Here is a 20,492-nt window from a genome sequence, read left to right as displayed (position 1 = left end):
CCCCCCCCCCCCCCCCCCCCCCCCCCGGCACCTAGCAAGGTCCTACCCTGCTCAGGTGGCAATTTCCTTCTCTCTGTCTCTACCATAAAGTCACAAGGCAGGCCTATCTAAAAATCCCTAGTGTACATGGACATGTGCGTGCACAAAACAACGCTGGTGGAAACTTTTTAAAGGTCTCTGCTGTTTTAGTGTCATGTTATTGAAACTTCCCCTTCCCCAAAGGCTCAGTTCAGGGCCTTCTGTGTGAAGTCTTTAAACAACAGTGTTTAAGAGTCCTCAACAGCAGTGAGATGGAACCCCTCAGGGTCCTGCTTGCTGATTTCAGTTTCTCTCCTCTCGCTCGGGAGAGTCCATGTTTTCCTACTGGTTGGCCGTTTCAGGCTGACCAGACATGGGTAGAAACAAGAGTCCCTGCCATCTTTTAGAGTCAAACAGGCTTCGCCCAGGATACCCGGGGCTTTGGGAGTCTTCAAGAATCCCCGTCCACCTAGGAAGGTCTTCCTTCCAGACTAGCCTTCTCTCACTTGTGATCCCTCCTCTCAGCTCAGGACTGTGCTGGCCCCAGGCTGTGGCCTCAGCAGTCCCCACGACACCAAGAGGGCACATTGTCTGGGCCCAAACTGCAGCAGCTATGGCTCCAGCTTCCAGATGGGAAGAGATGGAGTCTCCGGGGCCCCAGACTCTGCCCTGGCTTCAGTCGGCACACAGCAGTGGCTTCCCAGAGATCTTCAGGTCATCAAAGGGCAAAAGAGCAAAGGGCTGAGAAAGAGAATGGAGAGAAGCAAGATCAGGGCCCATGGGGAAAAGGCAGCAGTGGAGGAAGGGAGCTGGGGAGACAGACTGGGTCTTTTCCCCTCCACCAAATGACAGCTAAAGGACATCGGGGAACAAATCTTCCTACTTCCTACTAATCCCCCAAATAGAGGCCCCTCTGGGCTAGGCAGAGCCCTGAAGCCTTAAACAAGCCCTCACCCTCTAAGATAATGTCAGAATAGCAGAGTTAACAAGCACCCCAGAGATGATCTAGCCCTTAGGTCTGGAGAGTTTTTTGGCAATGGGGTGGAGTACTTATGAAATATTTTTGAATATTCTTTTAAGTAAGCTCTAGGCCCAAAGTGAGGCTTGAACTCATGACCCTGAGATCAAGAGTCACATGCTCTACTGACTGAGCCAGCTGGACGCCCCCGAATACTTTTTTACACTGAACGTTTTAAAATGGGAAAGACTGTACAGGAAATCTAGGTTCCATCTCTCTTAAAAAAACTCCAAGACTTGGAAGTGCTGGGCCCACTCCTCCTCTGCGTCTCTCTGCTGAAGCCAAGTAGAGTGACCCTTGGGCATAACCTCTGATTGCCCACAGGCCCCACCACCCTGTCTTACACCTAGTTGGCCTCACTGATCCTATTAGAGTCCAAGTTTGAGTTCCCTGGTCTTGACCAACTAAGAAGACAGGCTGAGGGAGGGGCAGAGGCTTGCCCCAGGTCCCACAGTTGGTGAGTGGCAGAGTCGTGAATTGTGGATTACACTCCGGAATCCCAACTCCTTGGCCCTTCCAGCTGTTACAGCGCCTGCCTCTGCTATGGGTGTGGGAGGTCGTGCAGAGCAGAGCCGAGCCGAGCCTGTGCCCCTTACATCCTCAGCCAGGTCCTGGGGAGTCTCGTCCTCCACGTTCCGCAGCAGGGAGTCGGCGCCTGCCTCGCACAGAGTGGATGAGATGCTGCTGAGGCCCCGACCCGCCGCAAGGTGCAGGGGTGTGCACCCGTTGAGCATGCGGGCGTCTACCCGGGCACCAGCCTGGAGCAGGAACTGCACCAGACCCCGCTCCTGGGTCTCCACAGCCAGGTGCAGCGCGGTCTTTCCACTCGTGCCCTCCTGGAGGGGAATAAGGAGGTCAGCCAAGGGGCCTCGAGATGCATCCTGCTGGGCCCTGGATAAGGAGGTGAGTGCCACCACTTCTGACTGCTGGGCAGGGGACCCGGGGCTGGATCAGGCGGTGGGGCAGGCCCCGGGCTGGGTCCTGACTGGCCCCCTCACCTGCGTGTCAATGTCAGCTCCGTTCTGAAGCAGTAGCTCCATGAGCGGCCGGTTCCTCTGCAGGGTGGCGATGTGGAGACAGGCCAGACCTGGGATGGGGTGAGGGTGGGGGCTGCTCATCTGCATCCACTAACACTCTCTCCCCCGCCTTCAGGGACCTCCCTGCCCCTCAGCCCCAAGGGACTTACTGCCCACTCAGTGCTTCTGATCACAGGACTGTTATAACACAAACCCAAAAAACCCCCTCAAAAGTCTGAGGGGAAAGGAACTCAAAGTTTCCACCTTTTCAGAGTCATGTTATTGAAACTTTCATGCTTCAGGGGTTAGGTGGCTGAGTGACACCCCACATACAGGCGCACCCTCCCCCCCCACACCCCTCCCCCATTCTCTCTCTCCCTCCCCCCCACCTCTCTCAAACTCTACCCGCCTTCAAGCCCTGTCCCAAAACCACCTTCTTCACAGCTCTCCAGGATCCCCAGGCCCCAGCCCCTCCCCAGGGTCCACCTCCTGCCCTGGGCTCCCCTAACCTTTCTGCTGACTCCTCTCTGGCATGGAACCCCCTCTGCCTCCAGACCTAGATTCAGAGTGACATCCCTCACCTCCTTCAAGTCTCTGCTCAAATGTCCCTGCTCCCCGAGGGTTTCCCTGGCCATTCTCTTTCAAAATCACACCGACCCGCAACCCTGCCGTTCTAGTTCTCACTCTGCTCTACTTTTCCCACTGGACTTACTGCTTGCTAACCTGCTAGAGAACTCCCTGCTTAGCCTTACTGCTGGCCTCCATCATTCTCTGTTTTGTTCACAGACGCAAGTCCAGCTCCCAGAATAATGTCTGGCACATAGAAGGCCCTCAGTACGTTTTTGTTACGTGAATTAATGAGTTCATCTAATCTCTGTTAAACTAAATACCTTGAGGGCAAGGTTTAGCTCTCTCTTTTGCACACAGCAGGCTCTCAGTAAATTCTCAAATTCATTCATTCATTCATTCATTCATTCATTCATCCATCCATGCATCCATCCATTCATTCAGCAAAGATGTACCGAGCACCTATGTGCTTGGAACGGGTCCATCTCCTGCCCCCTTGTCATCCCACGGGCCCTGAGGCCGCCCATACCTTGCCAGTTTTGCAGCTGGAGGTCGAGGGTGTGGGGTGGTCCTCGGCCCGGCTCTGGCCGCCCCTCCAGCAGGCAGCGGGCACAGGCCAGGTGCTGACGCTGACAGGCCACATGTAAGGCTGTGTCACCATGTCGATCCTGTAGCACCCGACTGGCCCCCTTCAGCACCAGGGCCCGAACTGCACCGGGCTGGTCCAGATGTACGGCCAGATGGAGTGCTGTCTGTGGGCACAAGGGCCCGGGGCTACTCTAGCATGCTCTTCCCTCTGGGAACGTGCTAGGGTGGACCCAGGAATTACGAGCTGCCAGAACCTTCTTTGAGGGCAGCTTAGAAAGGCTGTGGCCCTGGTCTTCCAAGGAAATGCTGCTAAACCCTTCCCTCTGTCACTGCCCACCAAGCTCTTGGGACCCCCGTTTCTGGAGGCAGGGTGAGGGAAGTGGGCCCCTTTCTTCTTGCAGGTCCCCACAGCCCCTGGAGAAAGGACAGATGGCGGCGGGGTCTACCCCCTCCCCCTCTGGGGAGACCTCTGTTATCCCCAGGGGCCAGGTGACAAGGGAAGGTTGGAGGGAGGAAAGACAGAGGTACCAGGCAGCCTCCACCTGGTGTACTCCTCTTTTAAGGCTCCACGCAGATGCCTCCTCCCGAATTAAGCTTTCCCTGGCTGCCCCCACAGACACTAGATCCCACAGTAGCTGGTATGTGTCTCTATCACAATTCTTGTCACCGTGCTATGTAACCAGGTGTTGACATGAGCCCCCTCGCCCAGGCTCGAGCACCTTGTGGGCAGAGGCTCTGTCTTACTCATGTCTGTATCACCAGCTTCTATCCCAGCACCTGGCATCCGGTTTCCGGAGTGTGCAACCTAATGTGGCTGCTAGGAATGGGGCAGGTGTAGGTATCTGGGCAGAGGCCACCCTCTCCCCCCACCCACCTGGTAAAGGTTGTTCTGAATGTCCAGGACCTCCTGGGGCAGCAAAGCCAGACAACACAGCAGCACAGCTGGGGCCTCGTGAATCACCGCCAGGTGGACAAGCCTGGGAGGGGGAGGCAGCAGGAACAGGGTTTAGTGTCAGGGCTCGGGCCCTAGATAGTGAGCTAGGGTCCTGGGGTCCTGGGGTTAGAAGGAAGAACACATCAATCTCTAAGAAGCCACTCACAGGGTAGGTAGGTGTAGGAAGTGAGAGTTCGGGCCAGGAAGTCAGGGTTGGTGAGGGAAGCCAGGATCCTGGGGCTGCGAGCTCCAAGTTCCCATCTCTGGCCTTGGCAGAGTGGGAGCGTGGGCAGGGTGCTGATGGGACACGGTCCTTCCTGTTCAGCCTGCCCACACCCCACTCCCCTCTGGCCCCAGGGCCCTGGCAGGCCGGCTAGAGCTCAAAGCCAAACTGAAAGCTGCTGGGGTAGCACAGAGGTGGTTTCCGGGCCTGAGCTCCCCACCTCCGCCAACCCCAACAGGGAGGACTCAGAGGGCAGAAGTGGGGTTACCCCCACTCACAGCGACTCAGTGTTACACATTCCAGGGGCGAGAAAACAGCAGCTCTTGGAAGAGGAGCCAGGAGCCAGCGAGGCATCCCGTCTTGCTGCCCTTCACAGGGGGATCGAGAGGGTCAGTCTGCAGACAGCGCAGGCGGGGTGGGGCCTGACCAGAGGCCCTCCACTCAGCCTCCGCTTCCAAGGGGAGGTCTGTGCAGTGCAGAAAATGTGCGGCTCTTGGGGGCCAAAGAGCCTTAGCCTCTTGCTAAGGTAGGAGGGGGCAGCTGGGAGGGGAAGTTCCAGTCCTGGGGTTTCCCCACATCAGGTGGGGAAAATGAAAGCCAGAGCTGGAGGGTCTAGGCCAGATCAGCTGCCTTGGGGCATGAACTGCCCTGAGGGGTAGTTTGGCTAAAGGCATATCTGGGCTGGGGAGGGGGCTGCTCAGGCAGGAGGGGGGCAGGCTTGGTGGCAGGCGGCAGGAGAGAGTGACGGAGGGAGGGCGGGAGGAACCGCTCTGGAAATCCCCTCGGCCAGAGCCTGTTCTCTAGGTCACATTCCTGCAGCCACCTCCCTCTCTCCCTGTCTCCCCTCCTCCCACTTCCTCTTCCCACTTCCATAAGTCCCATAGGCCAGACACCCTTGAGGGAAGAGAGTGCCCCCTCCCCTCTAGGGACCTCCTGGGGAGTCTTGACACCTTTTCTCCACCCCACCCCACCCCACCTCCACAGTCTAGACACAACACCTGTCTCTAACTAGGTAAAGGCTGCAGAGAGAGAGAGAGAGAGAGAGAGAGAGAGGCTAACAAAGGACAGCAGTGTCAGAAGTCTTCAATCCCTAGGTCAAAGGTCAGTCATAGGTGTTCCACATGGAGCCCCCCCCAGTCTTGGTTCTGGGCCTGAGGGCTGCTGATCTGGGCAGGTCACAGAAAGGCCTGGGGTCATTCCTCTCCCACCCACCCGGTCCACAGCCTATCTTTGTCAAAGGCAACCCAGGATTAGGACCCTCCCATCTCCAAAAAGCAGGTCAGGACAGACACCTGCGGCCTCCTCTACCGTCCCTACCCCCATTCATTCCAGCATCCCCGATCTGGGACCCCAGCCCACTCCACTCTCTTTCTCACCTCCAAATCCTCACCTGACAGTGTTTCTTCTTCCTAAGGGGCAAATATTCAGCTGGCCAGTCCCTCCCACACAAACTGCTTCTTACTTCAACTGCCTGCCCCCCAGCCCAGTCCCCACCAAACTTCACCTGGGCCTGGGGGAGGAAGAGTAAAGTAAAGGGATCAGACAGGACAAGTGAGGGGGACTTGGGGGGCTCAGGAGGTGGAGGGTGTCGGTAAAGCTGACTCCAGCCCTCACTTCCCCTTTTGCAGCAGAGAAGGAAGTAAGCTGGGCAACCAGCCGCCTGTCTGTCTGCTGGGGCAAGAGTGCCCCAGCCTGGCTCACCCCCTCTTTCTCAGGGCTAGCCTCAGCTCTGCACCCTGGCAGTACCCACATCCTTCGCTTCATAACCCCCACTGGCAACCTGTGATTGGCACCTTTTGTTCCTTGAGACAGGGTGTTCTGAGGTCAGGGGCTGGGAATCCCAGATATTGAGCAAACAAGGATGCCCTCTCCCCCAGCGAGAAAAAAAGAAAACAAAAACCCTGGACTGGTCAGGGGAATTTTCCCTTCCAAGGGTGGGTTATTGGTAGCTTTCCAAGCTGCTAGTTGGGGTTCCAGGTATCTGGTAAGGGCCCTGTCAGCTCTGCCCACCTCCCAAAGGGAGGGCAGAGAGATGATGCCAGGGCCCCTGGTCCGGTTCTGGCCAGAGCTCAAAAGAGGGCTGAGAGTTAAGTCTGGAGTTTGGAAGAGAGAGTGGGGACTGCCCCTTCCAGCGCGGGTGTCTTGAGGGATCCTCACAGCGTGGGTTCCCGGCCTGTTTCTGAAGATCCTGGCAGGCCGGGAGTTAGCATCAATTGGAAGGGGTCCCTGTCTCAGCCTAGACCCCATACTCACGTGTCTCCATCTTCGGAGATGTAAGTGAGTGCTTCCAGCTGCTGAGGGCTCAGGGCCCCCGCGGCGGCGAGCGGCGAGCGTGGGGCTGGGTTCTCGGTCTCCGTGCCCCCCAACAAGGGCAGGGGCTCGGTGAGCGACGAGGAACCATAGGTGGAGTCAGCTCGCTCCCCATCTGTATCTTCCTTCTGTGGCTCCTCGGCTCTTCCCGGAGGATGAGTCCAGGGCTGGGGGCCTCCGCCATCCGAGGGCCCAGAGGCTGGGGTCGGGGTGGGCTCGGGCAGGGAGCGCAGAGAGCGCAGAGACTCGATGCCCGAGTCATACTGGCTCTCATCTGTCTCGTCCGGCCCCTTCCGCGCCTCCGACATGCCAGCGGTGCCGGCCCGCGGGGGCCAGGTCCGAGTAGGATCCGGCTCCGGGCTCCGCCGCGCCGCCTTTCCGGGTTGCAGGTCCGCCCTGCAGAGCTGGCGCTCGGCCGGCAGTGGCCTCCTTCCCGGGCTGCGGGAGCCCCAGGGGTCGGCGAGAAGCGCAGGCGAGCCTCGGAGCGGGGAAAGCTTCCACGGCAGCGGCTACTCCGCGCAGCTGGACTGCCCAGTCGGACTCGCTCGCTTGCCCCGCCCCTCAGGCCCCGCCCCCGACAGGCGCTTCCGGACCGAGGCCCCGCCCTCCGGAATCCCCCTTACCCCGCCCTCTGCGTTGGCTTCGACTCAGGGGTTACCCGGTCCTGAGTCACTCATGCGTTAATTCACCCACTCATTCATTCATTCACCCACTCATTCACTCATTCATTCATTCATTCACCCATTCATTCATTCATCCATCCATCCATGCATTCATACTTTCCCCTTCCTTCTTTGCATTCATTAATTCCAAGCATTTTCTTTCCTTCCTTCCTTTCTTCCATCTCTTCCTTTTTTCCATCCACTCATTCGTTTTTATTTTTTATTTTTAAAATATTTTTATTTATTTATTTGACACAGAGGGAGAAAGCACACATAAGCAGGGGGAGGGGGAGAGGGAGAAGCAGGCTCCCCATCCAGCAGGGAGACCAAATGGGGGCTTGATTCCAGGACCGCGGGATCATGACCTGAGCCGAAGGCAGCGGCTTAGGCGACTGAACCGCCCAGGCGCCCCTTTTCGTTTGCTTTTAAAGGAATATTTCTTAATCGTCTGCACAGGCTGGGCATCTTGCAGGGAAAGCACTGCTTCCTATCTCCTACCCATTTCTCTCAATTTCTGTGGTTTTCTCATCTATCGGTGCCCGGGCGTTTGGGCAGGGAAAGAAAGGGGATACTTACTGTCTTTAAAGGACCAGTTCTCCCTTTGGGTCCTGGATAGAGGGTCTCCTGCAGCAACTTCCCAGATCACATAGAATTGGGCACAAGGATTTTTTTTTTTTAAGATTTTATTTATTTATTCGACAGACAGAGAGACACAGGAGAGAGGGAACACAAGCAGGGGAAGTGGGAGAGGGAGAAGCAGACTTCCCGCTGAGCAGGGAGCCCGATGTGGGGCTCGTTCCCAGGACCCCGAGATTACGACCTGAGCTGAAGGCAGATGCTTAACGACTGAGCCACCAGGCGCCCCAAGGATGTTTTTTGTTTGTTTGTTTGTTTGGTTTTTTTGAAAGTGAGTTTTCTCAGGCAAGCTGTTGTCTTAAAAAACATGCAGAGTGGTCATGTTTTTTTGTTGTCTGAAAAAGCAGAGTGGTCATTCTTCACAGGGATGAAACACTGGCTCTGGGCAGTTACAACATCTGGTTACTCCTAGTGGTCAGGGAAGTTTAGTTCCTCATGGTGGGGCCAGGATGGGGAGGCCCCAGACATGCTGGGCCATGCTCTGCTGAGGTCTCCAGCACAGCCACAGCCCCAATGCCAGCACATCTTTCCTCCTTCCCTGTCCCTGCTTTCCCTGGGTCTAAAGGGCCTAGGGAGGTTGTAGGCAAACTCCACCCACATGGTGAGCCCCAACCTGTGCCCCATGATTCATCTTCTACCCCAAGTGCCATCAACCCAGGGGCATCAATGACCTTAGAAGATCATCCCCAAAGGAACATCTCCCTTTTCTAGCTCTGGCATTGGGGGAAGGAAGCTGGAGTGAGTGTAGACAGCTACGAACCAGCTTTTCTACTGCCCTCCTCCATGTAACCTCATTTTATTCATCCATCTATTCCTCTGTTTGACAAACATGTGTGGGGCTTTTCCTATATGCCTGACATTGGTCTTTCTGCTGGAAGCAAAACCAAGTATCATAGTAATGGTAATAACCAACAACCACTAATCCTACCCCCATTCAAAAATGTCCCATGGTCCCAGCCTTCAAAAATCTCCCTGGCAATGATAATACAGAGTGCTTGTACTAAGACAGGAGGGAGAACAGGGTGCCGTGGGGGCACACAGCGGGGTCGACTACCTAGTGGAGTGAGGGGAAGGGAAGAGGGCTGGGGAGAAGAGAGGTACCTAGTGTGTGTGTGCTTGGAGGGGTGAGTCAAGAGAGAAGAGTGGTGGGCAGACGGGAGGAGAGGCCCCACTGCTCTTCATCCCTGTGGAGAGCCAGAGTGGAGAGGATGTATTGAGCATGAGGCAGTTAGAAGCCACGAGGGGAAAGCCCAAGGAAATTGAGGCATCTCCTTCCTTGAGGTCAGTGTGATTTCAGATGTTCTCAACTTCCTCCCCTGACATGTTCCTCTCTCATCCTCAAAGACTAGAGCAAAAATACAGTCAGGAACTCAAGACCCACACTACACGGGCTCAGATCTGGCACTATCACATCCCCATCTTAAAGTTGGGAAGCTGCGACCCGGAGAGGTGAGTTGAACTGCCCAAGATCAAACCAGTCAGGAAGGACAGGGCCAGGTTCTCCTGTCCCTAATCCAAAACTTTGAAAAACATTTTCAATGAAACTTTGTTTCCTTCATGAAGGTCTAAGGAGTTGGGGTGTCTGAACCCACCGCAAGGACACAAGGACTCAGGAGTATGCAGTGACCACCCTTTCCTTCAGACAGAGGCTGAATTTAAGGAAAAACCTATCCCAATTCAATCCCACGTCTTGCTTGGAACCCCAACAGGTGTGTAGCAGCCCCTGTTCTGGCCACATGAGGTCAGCATTGAGTCACGCGCGGCTTCCAGACCCTGCCTGCACTCTTGACAGGAAGCCCTTCTGGGGACACTTCAGAATGGAGAGAGGGACCATACAGTGCCATTTGGAAGTGTGACCTGGGGACTCTGACTCGGGCCTCAGCATGGTCAGGGCCCTTTGTTTCCTCGGCCCCTCCAGTCCTCTTCTCTCTCCGCTGTTTTCTTCTGGTTCCCTTTGTAGTGCCCCCACTCCCAGCTTCCACCCGCCCCAGCCAGGCTCCTCTTCAGGAAACAGGCCCCGTTGCCATGGTGACCAGCTGGTCAGCTGGCTCCTTCCTCGCCCCCTCCCTTCACCCCTCTTTCCCCTGAGCTTCCAAGGAAGGGTGATGTGTGTGAATGGAGAAGGGGGAGGGTTGTCAGGGGTCCTTTATTTCTTGGGAGCTCTGGGGTTGGTCAAAAGGAGTTGGGTCAGCTCTCTTCCAAAGCCCCCCTGAGGTGGAGCCAGGCAGGCAGTAGGCGTGGGGAACAGGAGCAAGATTACAACAACTAAATGGGGAGTGTGAGCCTCCTATCCGGGTTAGGAAACAGCAGGCCTAGGAACTCTGCACTCTGTCTGCAGTGAGGACTGAACTAGGTGGAACTGGCTGAGACCAGAAGAGGGGCTGGAGTTAGATGTGAGGCAGGGCTTCCCACAAAATATGGGTGGGAGACGCTGGAGTGAGCCACCGAGTGAGATTCCTTCTATGCCATGAGAAAAGGGGCGAGGCCTGCCTCTTCAGGACCACACCCTTCCTCTGTTTGGGTCTGGAGGACAGAATGACTGACCCGTGGAGGATCATGTGGGCTGGATGGTTCTGAAGCAGGAGACAGCCAGTCAGCCACCTTCACTTTGCCTGGAAAGAGGAGAACAGGAAAATGGAGGCAGGACCAGGAGTGGGTGTGTGTGTGGAGGGGTGGGACAGAGGCAGTGGCTACTCTGCCTCAGGTGAGCATCCCAGCAGATCGGTGCGCTCGTCCCCTGTCCCAAAGACTAGATTCTCCAAAACTTTGCCTTAAGCTAACTTCCTACCCACAAATATCCCCATGGCCTCTGGAATGGGAAAGATCTGGATTCTAGGACTAGCTCTGTGAATACTAGCAGGTGACCTTGAGTAAATCATTCACACTCCCTATACCTTGGTTCCTTGTGGGTAAATGGGGGACCAGTTACTATACGTCAAAGACTCTAATGTAGCACAGGGCACACAGTAGGATTCCACAGTGTGCACACACAGATTGAATATGCATAGCCTTTATACTATTTTATCATAATGATTGCCCCCTCCCCATTAGACTTTGTGCTCTTTGAGGGTAGAATATTGTATGTTTCATTTCTGAACAGGGTACACAGTAGGTAGCCAATGCCTGTTTATTGAATGGATGCATCCAGGAATGAATGAATGCATGTCAGTTTTCTTTCTGCCAGTCCCAGGCAGTGTAGGGAGAAGCAGTGTGGGTGGATGGCAGGAAGGGGTGGGCTACTTGCAGTCACTCAGCCTGGCCTGGGGTCTATGATTTTGCCTCCTACACCCACAGAAGAAGGGCAGAGCCTTAGAGATTGTCCAGGCAACTTCTTCAATGCACAGATGAGGAAACTAAGGCTTCAAGAGGGGAAGGCACTTGCCCAAGGTCACACAACCCCTTACTGGCAGAGCCAGGATTGAGAATTGGAACTTAGGTTTCCTGATCTCCAGCCTAGGGCAATGCACACGCTTCATTGCTTCTTTGGGACTGTTTCTCTAGGGAAGGAAAATGGCTCTGTGAAGCCCCATTCTAATGTCCTCCCCACTCTGCCCTCTGTTAGTCCTTTCTCACATCTAGCTCCAGTCCTTTCCCTTTCACCCGATTCCATCTCTGTTCACTTGGGTCTGGCCTCTGAAGGCTGGCTCCGGCCTTAACCGTTACCACCCAACTGGGAATAAGGATCTTCCCTAGGGTTCCAAGGCTCAATTTCCTTTCCCCACCCTCGGCCCCAGGAACTTGCGGGAACCAGTGATGGGGAGGGATGTTGGTTGAACCGCTGGTGCCCCCTCCACGGAGAAGGGACAGAAGGAGTTGCTGCACAGATCTCCCCGGGATGGGGGGGTGGGTGGTGCGGTGAGCAAGGCTGAGAGTGGGAAAGGGGTGCGGGGAGCCCCTGTTGCTTCTCCTCTTTGGGGGGTGGCTATTAGGTAGGCTTGAGGAAGGCGGAGTTTGGGGGGCCAGGGGCGGGGCTCCTGCGCTGGGAGGAAGAGGGGGGGCGCGCTGGCTCCAGCTCCGCTCAGACAAAAGGCGGCGGCGGGAGCGGGCGGGAGGCGGAGCGGCGCCGCGAGGGCCTCAAGGTGACACCCGCCCCCGGCCCCGGCCACCCCCGGCCCGGCCCCCCAGCCCGCCTCCCCACCCCCCAGCCCCTAGCTCCCTACCCCCGGTGCCCTTTCCAGGCCCCCTCCCCCCGGCGGGGGGTGGGGAGCAGTGAGGGCCCCGCCCCCTCCCGCCCCCTCCCCAGGGCCCGCGCAGGATGCCCTCGGCCCCCGGCAGCCCCCCGGGAAGCCCTGACCTCGACGCACCCACTCTACGCCATGTCCCCCCCTGGCTCGGCCGCGGGAGAGAGCGCCGGCGGCGGCGGCGGAGGTGGCGGCCCCGGGGTCCCGGAAGAGCCCACGGCGGCGGCGGCGGCGGACGAGGGCCCCGCCCGAGAGGAGGTGAGAACAGGCGGCGCCCCTTCCCCGGGCGCGGCCGCAGCCTGGCCCCCCATTCCCCGCCGCGCGCGGCCCCCGCCTGTTCCGCCGCAGCGCGGCCGGCGCCCCGCACCCCGAGTCGGCCGCCGCAGCCGCAGTCCCGCGCCGATGCCCCCACCGGCGGCCGGAGCTGTCCGCGGTGGCGGGGAAGGGGCTGCGCCGGGGGCGGGGCTGGGGGGGGGGTCCTGGGCAGGGGGAGGGGCCTAGGGGTGGAGCCTCGCGGACCCCGGGCGGATGGGGTGGGGACGGTGGCAGGAATCCTGTTTGGCGGAGGGGATGCTATCTTGAAGGCCAGGAAGGGCGACTTGTAGGGGCTACAGAGGCAGGAGAGTACCATGGGGAAATGGTGGTGGTACCTGAGCTGTGGTCCTAAGAAGGTCAAATGTGTACAGAGGCGACTCCCCCTGGGGTCACTGGGAGTGTGTGAGTGCACCTCTCTCTTCCCGTGTCCATGCAGCTACCCCACTCCCGGGGGGGGGCCCCTAAGCCCAGGAATCCTTCAGAATGTTGGAAAGAAGCATATCCCTAGTTGGGGGCCCTACTCTTCAGTCCTCTGAACCTGGAAACAAAGAGACTGAGGAAGGTACCAGTAGCACTGCTCCCCTCCCCCAATCTCCCATGCACACTCGTGCACACACACACACACACACTGCACTAGGGCAGAAGCACATGGGCAGGGACAGACCTGCAGGTAGAGACCCTTTCAGATGTGCTGTCAATGGGACACGTGCACACTCAGGCGGGCCCACAGAGGTGCACATCTACACACCCCTCAAGGACAAGGCTCCTGGAAGGGTGGTACATGTACCCTAATCTTGTTTGTATATGCTGTGTGCTATTGCCTAGCCCACCTACCTAACTACACTTCCAGATCTTTCCTCTCATTTCACACCAGGTCCAGGGCCCGCTGTCTGTGACTGTGCCCTTCCTTTCTACCCTTTTCTCCCTTTCCGTGGCTAGACTCCAGGTCAGGCCTGGGGAACTGGAGGAAATCAGGATCTCAGTGGTGTGTGTATGTGTGTGTGTGTGTGTGTGTGTGTGTGTGTGTGTGTGTTGGGGGGAGGGTTCCTAAAGCTAGACAGCAGGAAGGAGGAGTGGGAAAGCACAGCCCACCACCAGAAATCCAACTCAATTCTCATCTATTAAGTGGCTGCTGGGTGCCAGCACCATGGTGGGCACCCAGGATGCAGAAAACGAGACTGCCCTCAGGAGCACCCAGTCTAGACGTGTAAACAACTCACTGGGGTGACCGTGGACGGAGTGGGCCAAGTGTTTTAACAGGCCCCCAGAGAGCCCCAAGAATCATTTTGACAAATGACTGGACAGCAAACGTCTTCCTCCCTACCCCCTAACCTGGTCTCACAGCCCCGCTCGCCAGCCACTTGTCTCTGCCCTTCTGGATGTCTCCTCCTGGACTGCCTTCTACTCAGAGATGCCAGTCCTCTCCCTCTCATCTTAGAACAGGGGAAGGATGTTAGGGTCCAGGGAGGAGACTTACAGGGGGCCTCGGGGTCATACTGTGGGGAGAGTCAGAGCTTGGGGTTTCCCGAGCACCCACCCCCCACCCCTCCAAAGGAGGTATGAGACTAATTGTCTGTGAGGGACGGGGAGGTGGATGGGTCAAAGAGGGCTGGCTCCTCCAGAACCCAGGACTCAAAGAATCGGGAAGATGTGAGGGTCCCACCTGTTAAGTGGGAAGGTGATGTCAGTGGGTCCCTCCCCACTTTCCTGGAACACCTGGAAGGAGTCCTGGCTGGGGACCTGCCTTCGCTGATGCCTATCTGTCCTCCCTTGTCTTCCCCATCCACACCTCCTGTTTCATGGCCATCTTTATGTCTGCCTTTGGACTCTGTTTCTCTGGGTGCCATCCTATCCATCTGTGTCTTCTCTGCCACCCGGGCCTCCTCCCTCCGTCTCTGGCTCTGATCCCTCTCTGCCTTTTGGGGTGTCTGTCTCTCTCCACACTTCCCTGTATTGGTGTTCTGTTCTCTTTTCCTGTCCCCGTGCCTCACTCTGGGTCATTTCTGCATTTATCTTTGGTCCTCGGCTCCCATCTTGGTCTTACCTTTTCTCTCCACGTCCCTGTCTGCCTGTCATCTCTGATGCTGGCTTCCACCCCTCCATCCATCTCTGTGCCGGGTCCTACCACTCCGTCTCACTCCCCATTCATCTCGGACCTTCCCCTGCCCACGTGAGCAGCAGCGTCCCATCCAGCCCTCTTTCACCAAGTCCCTCTGCCGTGAGTCCCACTGGAAGTGCCTGCTACTCTCGCTGCTCATGTACGGCTGTCTGGGGGCCGTGGCCTGGTGCCACGTAACCACGGTGACCCGCCTCACCTTCAGCAGCGCCTACCAGGGCAACAGCCTCATGTACCACGACAGCCCCTGCTCCAACGGCTATGTCTACATCCCCCTGGCCTTCCTGCTCATGCTGTACGCCGTCTACCTGGTGGAGTGTTGGCATTGCCAAGCCCGCCATGAGCTGCAGCACCGTGTTGATGTGAGCAGCGTGCGGGAGCGTGTGGGCCGCATGCAGCAGGCCACGCCCTGTATCTGGTGGAAGGCCATCAGCTACCACTATGTCCGCCGCACCCGCCAGGTCACCCGATACCGCAATGGAGACGCCTACACCACCACCCAGGTGAGGGGCTGGGGGGGGGGGCACTGGGACCCTGACTGATTGGCCCCAGGGGGAGGAACTCAGGCAGCAGTGAGCTCTTGTGGACACTGAAACAGGAGGGCAGTAACAACCATAATAATGACGGCAAACACTTAGCAGCCAGGCCCTGCCCGACATACATCATAAATACCAAATTATTTCTTTAATCCTCATAACAACCCTATGAGGTAGGTAACTACTATCCACATTTTACAGATGAGGAAACTGAGGCCTGGAGAGGTTAAGTACCCTGCCCAAAGTCAAACAGCTAGTACGTGGTGGAGCTGGGATTTGAACCCAGGCAGTCTGGCTCCAGGGTCTGTCAGGATCTCAGCTTAGTGCTTAATGGTTGGAGATGGCTTCACATGCACTCTCTCACAGCATGCTCTCACCCGTTCAGTGAGGTGGCTGCTACCAGGTCCTTTTTCACAGGTAAGGAATCCTAAGCTCATTGACTTGCCCAAGGTCTGCAGCTTCTAAGTGGTAGTGCTAGACTCAAACCCAGGGCCCTGGATCCCAAGTCCAGGGCTCCCGGAGGTGGGAGTCTGCTGGCAAAGAGGTGGAGGTAGGCACGGGAGGCCCCATGGAGAGGTGGGGGCGGGGGCTAATTAGCACTTCCTGGACCCGCCAGGATTAGGCATCATTAGAGCCCTGGAAGAAGAGGAAATTTTCTCAGTGGAGAGTGACCTCTGTCTCAGTACTGGGATGGGTAAACAGAAGCCTGGGGCCTGTGAGAATCACGGAGGGGGCTGGGTGAAAGCTAAGGTGGGAAAAGGGAGACCAGAGACAGGAGACCGTCGACAGGGCCCTTCTCGGCCCACTTGTGAACACACCTGTAAAAGGGAAGAAGGAGCAGCGTGGGACTTGGGAGACCGGGCGGAAAGGTCGGGCAAGCCCGACGGGCAGTTCAGGGCCAGCGCCTGACCCCCTGATGAAGCAGGGCTTAATTAAAATTAGCATGCATCCGGGGAAGGTCCGACTTTCAGCCCATCCTCCTCTCTAATGGATGACGCTGAGGGCCTGCGTTGCTCTGTAAAGCAGATGGTAAGATCCTACCGGGCTCCAAGCGGGCTCTAAAGCGGGGCAGGCTTAGGGTTTGAGCGGGCAGCAAGAGCGGCGATGGGGCGGACGAGGGTGAGCCGACAGAAGCGACTCCCGCCGCCCTCCCCGGCGCCGCAGGTCTACCATGAGCGCGTCAACACGCACGTGGCGGAGGCCGAGTTCGACTACGCACGCTGCGGCGTCCGCGACGTGTCCAAGGCGCTGGTGGGGCTGGAGGGCGCGCCGGCCACGCGCCTGCGCTTCACCAAGTGCTTCAGCTTCGCCAGCGTGGAGGCCGAGAATGCTTACCTATGCCAGCGCGCGCGCTTCTTCGCCGAGAACGAGGGCCTGGACGACTACATGGAGGCGCGCGAGGGCATGCACCTCAAGAACGTGGACTTCCGCGAGTTCATGGTGGCCTTCCCGGACCCGGCCCGGCCGCCGTGGTACGCCTGCTCGTCGGCCTTCTGGGCCGCGGCGCTGCTCACGCTGTCGTGGCCGCTGCGCGTGCTGGCCGAGTACCGCACGGCCTACGCGCACTACCACGTGGAGAAGCTCTTCGGCCTGGAGGGCCCGGGCTCGGCGAGCAGCGCGGGCGGCGGCCTGAGCCCCAGCGACGAGCTGCTGCCCCCGCTGACGCACCGCCTGCCGCGGGTCAACACGGTGGACAGCACGGAGCTCGAGTGGCACATCCGCTCCAACCAGCAGCTGGTGCCCAGCTACTCGGAGGCGGTGCTCATGGACCTGGCGGGGCTGGGGGCGCGCTGCGCGGGGGCGGCGGGCGGCGGGTACGCGCCCGCGTGCCGCTACGGCGGGGTGGGCGGCCCGGGCGCGGCGGGCGTGGCCCCGTACCGGCGCAGCTGCGAGCACTGCCAGCGCGCCGTCAGCAGCTCGTCCATCTTCTCGCGCAGCGCGCTCAGCATCTGCGCCAGCCCGCGGGCCGGCCCGGGGCCCGGGGGCGGGCCGGGCTGCGGGGGCAGCCGCTTCTCGCTCGGCCGCCTCTACGGCTCCCGACGCAGCTGCCTGTGGCGCAGCCGGAGCGGGAGCGTCAACGAGGCGAGCTGCCCCACCGAGCAGACGCGCCTGTCGAGCCAGGCCAGCATGGGGGACGACGAGGACGACGACGAGGAGGAGGCCGGGCCGCCGCCGCCCTACCACGACGCCCTCTACTTCCCGGTCCTCATCGTGCACCGGCAGGAGGGGTGTCTGGGCCACAGCCACCGGCCGCTGCACCGCCACGGCTCCTGCGTAGAGACCTCACTGTGACATCCGGGCGCCCCCCCCACCCCGCCCCGGCAGGCCCACCGTCCTCCCTCCTGCCCCTCGTCGGACCGTGCCCCTGGCGTGTAGTGGGGGGAGTCGTGATGGTGACTGAGGCTGTGCTGGGCACGGCGCGGGGAGCAGGGAGGCGAGGGTGCGCGGGACGGACCCCGATGGGGTCCGGACCCCCCCACCCCCCGCCTTTCCTGTACATAAAGAGACCGACGGGTGGGAGGGCGGAGGGCGGCTCCGGGGAACCCCGCCTGGACACGGTCGGCTCTTCCAGCCCCGCCCCTCAGTTCCTAGGGGGACACCTCCCCTCCCTCCACGCACACTCGCACACTCGAGATTTCCCGTTCAGCCTTTCAATGGATCTTCTGACTGTTAGCGGCGACTGTGCTGTGGCACCGCGTGGGGCCCGTCGCAAGGGCGAGGCCTTCGCTGTGCAGCTGGGGAGGTCTAGAGGCAGGAGGGGGCTTTTTTCCTTCGCTGCCTGGGCCCACCAGGGCCTCTCTCTACGGAGGGGGCGGTGGTTTGGGTGAACAGCCGGGCTGGCTTCCAACCTACTAATGAAATCAGTGGGTCTGAGGCCGGGGCCGGATGTCAGCCCCGATGCTCCATCCCAAAACCGTGCAAATGTTGCTCTCCTCTTCTTGGCGCTGGCCCCAAAACATCGGGGTGTCCTTTCTGCCACTCCGTCCACTGCTGTTTATCTTGCTGGGTCCCTGGAGTGTGGGTCCTGGAGGGACTGTGCTCACACCGCACGCGTCACTCTCCTCCCTCCCCTCTTGCCCTCTGGCCCTGAAGAGCAGTTGCCCAGGGAGGAGGGAGGCGAAATGTGGAGGGTATGTACCTCAGTCCTGTCTCTAAACTCTGCAGCCTCCTGGCAGCAGCCTCCTGACCGGGGTTCTGGCAGGGCTTCTCCCTTCAGGGGGTGAGACAACCCCCCACCTGCGTGTCCATTAAAGCTGGTCAAGGTGAATGCCTGGGTGGGAAGAGTGGGAGACAGACCCGGGTGACAAAGGGAAGCTCTCCTAGCAGGTGGGAGTGGGCAGTGGAGGGAAATCGAAAGGACCTCCAAAGGTGGGGGTGTCTGGGTCGACCCTTGCCTTTCCCAGACTTGGGGGGTGGTGGTGTGAAGAGCTGTTGTCCCCACACATTACCTCTGCAGGGCTGAGGATGTCTTCATGAGCCCTGACTGGAGAAATACTCAATTCCAGTGGCAGGGTCAGAGACAGAAATTCTCTAAATCTTGCCCGACTCCCTCTGTCCTCCTCTATCCCATGAGCTGAAGCCCTGCAGCGTGCCCCAGGGTCTTCAAAAGGGCACCTTGCCACCACCCAAGGGCGCTGGTCCCACGTCCTGTTCTCCTAAAGCTCTGACACGGCCTTTTCTCTCCCACCACTCCCACCCTGATGTGCTTCAGTGTGCATGTCTGTGTGCAACCCCCTGCCCTCCCAACTCCCCTGGCTGAAGTTTTCCCAGCAGACTCAGTGCCCAGGGACTGAGCTCACATTTCAAGCTGGAGAGGATAACCCTTGGGCCGCCAACATCGCTCACCCCTGATGCTCCTCACTTTGTCTGAGCCATATGAGCTCCTCCTTCCCCTCCTTCAGCCTCCTCTCCCATCTTCCTCCAGCCTAGCCAGGCCTACAGCTGCCAAGGGCATGACCGTCACCTATGCAACATCTCTGGCTCCCCGTCCCCCTTCCCTGGGGGACTTGGGAGATACAGATTGTGGGGACACCGTGGCCCATGGCCCATCAGGGTTGAGCTTTCCTTTCCTGTGGAGATGGCTGAGTGGGAAGGCAGAGGAGGCGGGAGAAGGGGAGGCTTGGGCAGGAGGGAATAGCTGCCCACTAGGTTTCCCTGGGCCTGGGCAGCCATGGCCACCTGCTTGTCAGCACTGAACCTTTCTGGGCCCCGAATCTGTGCTCCTTGGGGCCCTGGCGGTTGGAGTACCCCTCTTTCCTCGGAGGGGACATCTGTGAGGTCCAGGTGGTGAGCCGTGGCCGCAGGCCCCAGTTCTTGGCCAGCTGGCACCGGGATGTCCTGCCCTTGTATGGAGGCAGCCTGGCCACTTCCCGGCTCCAAGGAGGGAGGGACTCAGCTCCTTCTCCCTCGGGCCCATTCCTGAGACCGAGCCTGAGCTGGGAGGAGGGGACAGGGGACCCCCTACTATTATTTTTGCCTGTATTGACCATTTCTGCCTAGGTCTTACACAGACAGCCTCACCTTCCACACACGCACAGACTTAGAGAGAAAGCGATTCTTTGGTCTATTTTCTTGGTAGCTTTATTGATTGCCAGGGAAAACGAAAACCAGAAAATTAATCTCTAAAATTAAACTTCACACTGAATGTTCTTGTTTCTCTAATTAGAACTTCTGCTAGCAGCTGTGGCTATGTACACACACACACACACACACACTCACTCACTCACACCCTCACATCTACACGTTTGCACTCCCGAACTGTCAGAGGGTGTCAGGCACAGACAGACTCTAGGTTGCCCAGACAGGCACACAAGTGCAGTCACTCCCAAGCCCCCTTTGGTGCTCTGCATGGCGCCTGCTTGTTGGAAAGAGTCCCTGGAGAGCAGGCACCCCTAGGCTGTGGCTGCAGCCCACGACCCATCCTTTGGAAAGACCACGGGTCTGGAAGCTCTGGACTCCTCAGCAGGGTGGGGGAGGATGGGAGATGGGGCTCAGCCTGAACCTATTAGGTCCTCTTGTGGCCCTGGGGGTTGATGTGACTCCTGTGGGCAGCCACAGAGCGATGGGGACTCTCGGAGGGCACCTGGAAGGCTCCGTATGTGCCGAGGACAAGGGCTTGTGGGGGTGGGCTGGGCCTGCCTGGGGAGAAGACAGGTCTCTGTCAATTGGGTGCATCACACTGTGGCCTTTCTGTCGTGGATTTCCAAGCGCAAAGATTGTACAAATCAAACGTGGATAATAAAGTTGCGGATGACTCACTGACTTCCCTCCCCTGTGTGGCACCTCCCCCATGCTCTCCTCCTCCCAGCAGAAGCTCCCTGGTGGGCGCAGTGGGTCTGAGTCCCTCCTGTCACCTCTGTTTCCCCCTTCCC

At 58.6% G+C, this 20,492-nt stretch overlaps 2 protein-coding genes across 2 annotated transcripts; one reads left to right on the top strand and one right to left on the bottom strand.

Moving 5' to 3' along the window:
- Positions 1-12: 12 nt before the first annotated feature.
- On the bottom strand, positions 13-7,222 carry NFKBIE (NFKB inhibitor epsilon). Its single transcript, XM_027603630.2, has 6 exons — positions 6,618-7,222; positions 4,082-4,184; positions 3,149-3,371; positions 2,035-2,123; positions 1,633-1,872; positions 13-759 (listed from the first exon to the last, which is right to left on the bottom strand). Exons 1-6 carry the CDS (start codon positions 6,980-6,982, stop codon positions 694-696), a joined length of 1,086 nt encoding a protein of 361 aa, XP_027459431.1. The 5' UTR covers positions 6,983-7,222; the 3' UTR covers positions 13-693.
- A 4,705-nt stretch (positions 7,223-11,927) lies between these two features.
- Positions 11,928-20,382, top strand: TMEM151B (transmembrane protein 151B). The gene is made up of 3 exons (XM_027603278.2): positions 11,928-12,411; positions 14,647-15,087; positions 16,285-20,382. Exons 1-3 carry the CDS (start codon positions 12,289-12,291, stop codon positions 17,410-17,412), a joined length of 1,692 nt encoding a protein of 563 aa, XP_027459079.1. The 5' UTR covers positions 11,928-12,288; the 3' UTR covers positions 17,413-20,382.
- The last annotated feature ends 110 nt before the right edge of the window (positions 20,383-20,492 follow it).

This window comes from Zalophus californianus, chromosome 7 (assembly GCF_009762305.2).
Source record: "Zalophus californianus isolate mZalCal1 chromosome 7, mZalCal1.pri.v2, whole genome shotgun sequence".
In the NCBI taxonomy this organism is placed as follows: domain Eukaryota; kingdom Metazoa; phylum Chordata; class Mammalia; order Carnivora; family Otariidae; genus Zalophus; species Zalophus californianus.
Note: the sequence above shows the minus strand (reverse complement) of the source record. Positions and strands in the feature narration are given on the sequence as shown.

Bases quoted from the DNA above. Each gene is read 5' to 3' on its own strand.
- NFKBIE (XM_027603630.2), bottom strand. From the start codon at position 6,982: ATGTCGGAGGCGCGGAAGGGGCCGGACGAGACAGATGAGAGCCAGTAT. The intron at 3,372-4,081 runs GTGGGTGGGGGG...TTGTGCCCACAG, and splicing joins TTCAGAACAACCTTTACCAG to ACAGCACTCCATCTGGCCGT. The intron at 760-1,632 runs GTAAGGGGCACA...TCTCTTTCTCAG, and splicing joins CCCAGGACCTGGCTGAGGAT to CCCTTTGCTCTTTTGCCCTT.
- TMEM151B (XM_027603278.2), top strand. From the start codon at position 12,289: ATGTCCCCCCCTGGCTCGGCCGCGGGAGAGAGCGCCGGCGGCGGCGGC. The intron at 12,412-14,646 runs GTGAGAACAGGC...CCACGTGAGCAG, and splicing joins AGGGCCCCGCCCGAGAGGAG to CAGCGTCCCATCCAGCCCTC. The intron at 15,088-16,284 runs GTGAGGGGCTGG...CCGGCGCCGCAG, and splicing joins ACGCCTACACCACCACCCAG to GTCTACCATGAGCGCGTCAA.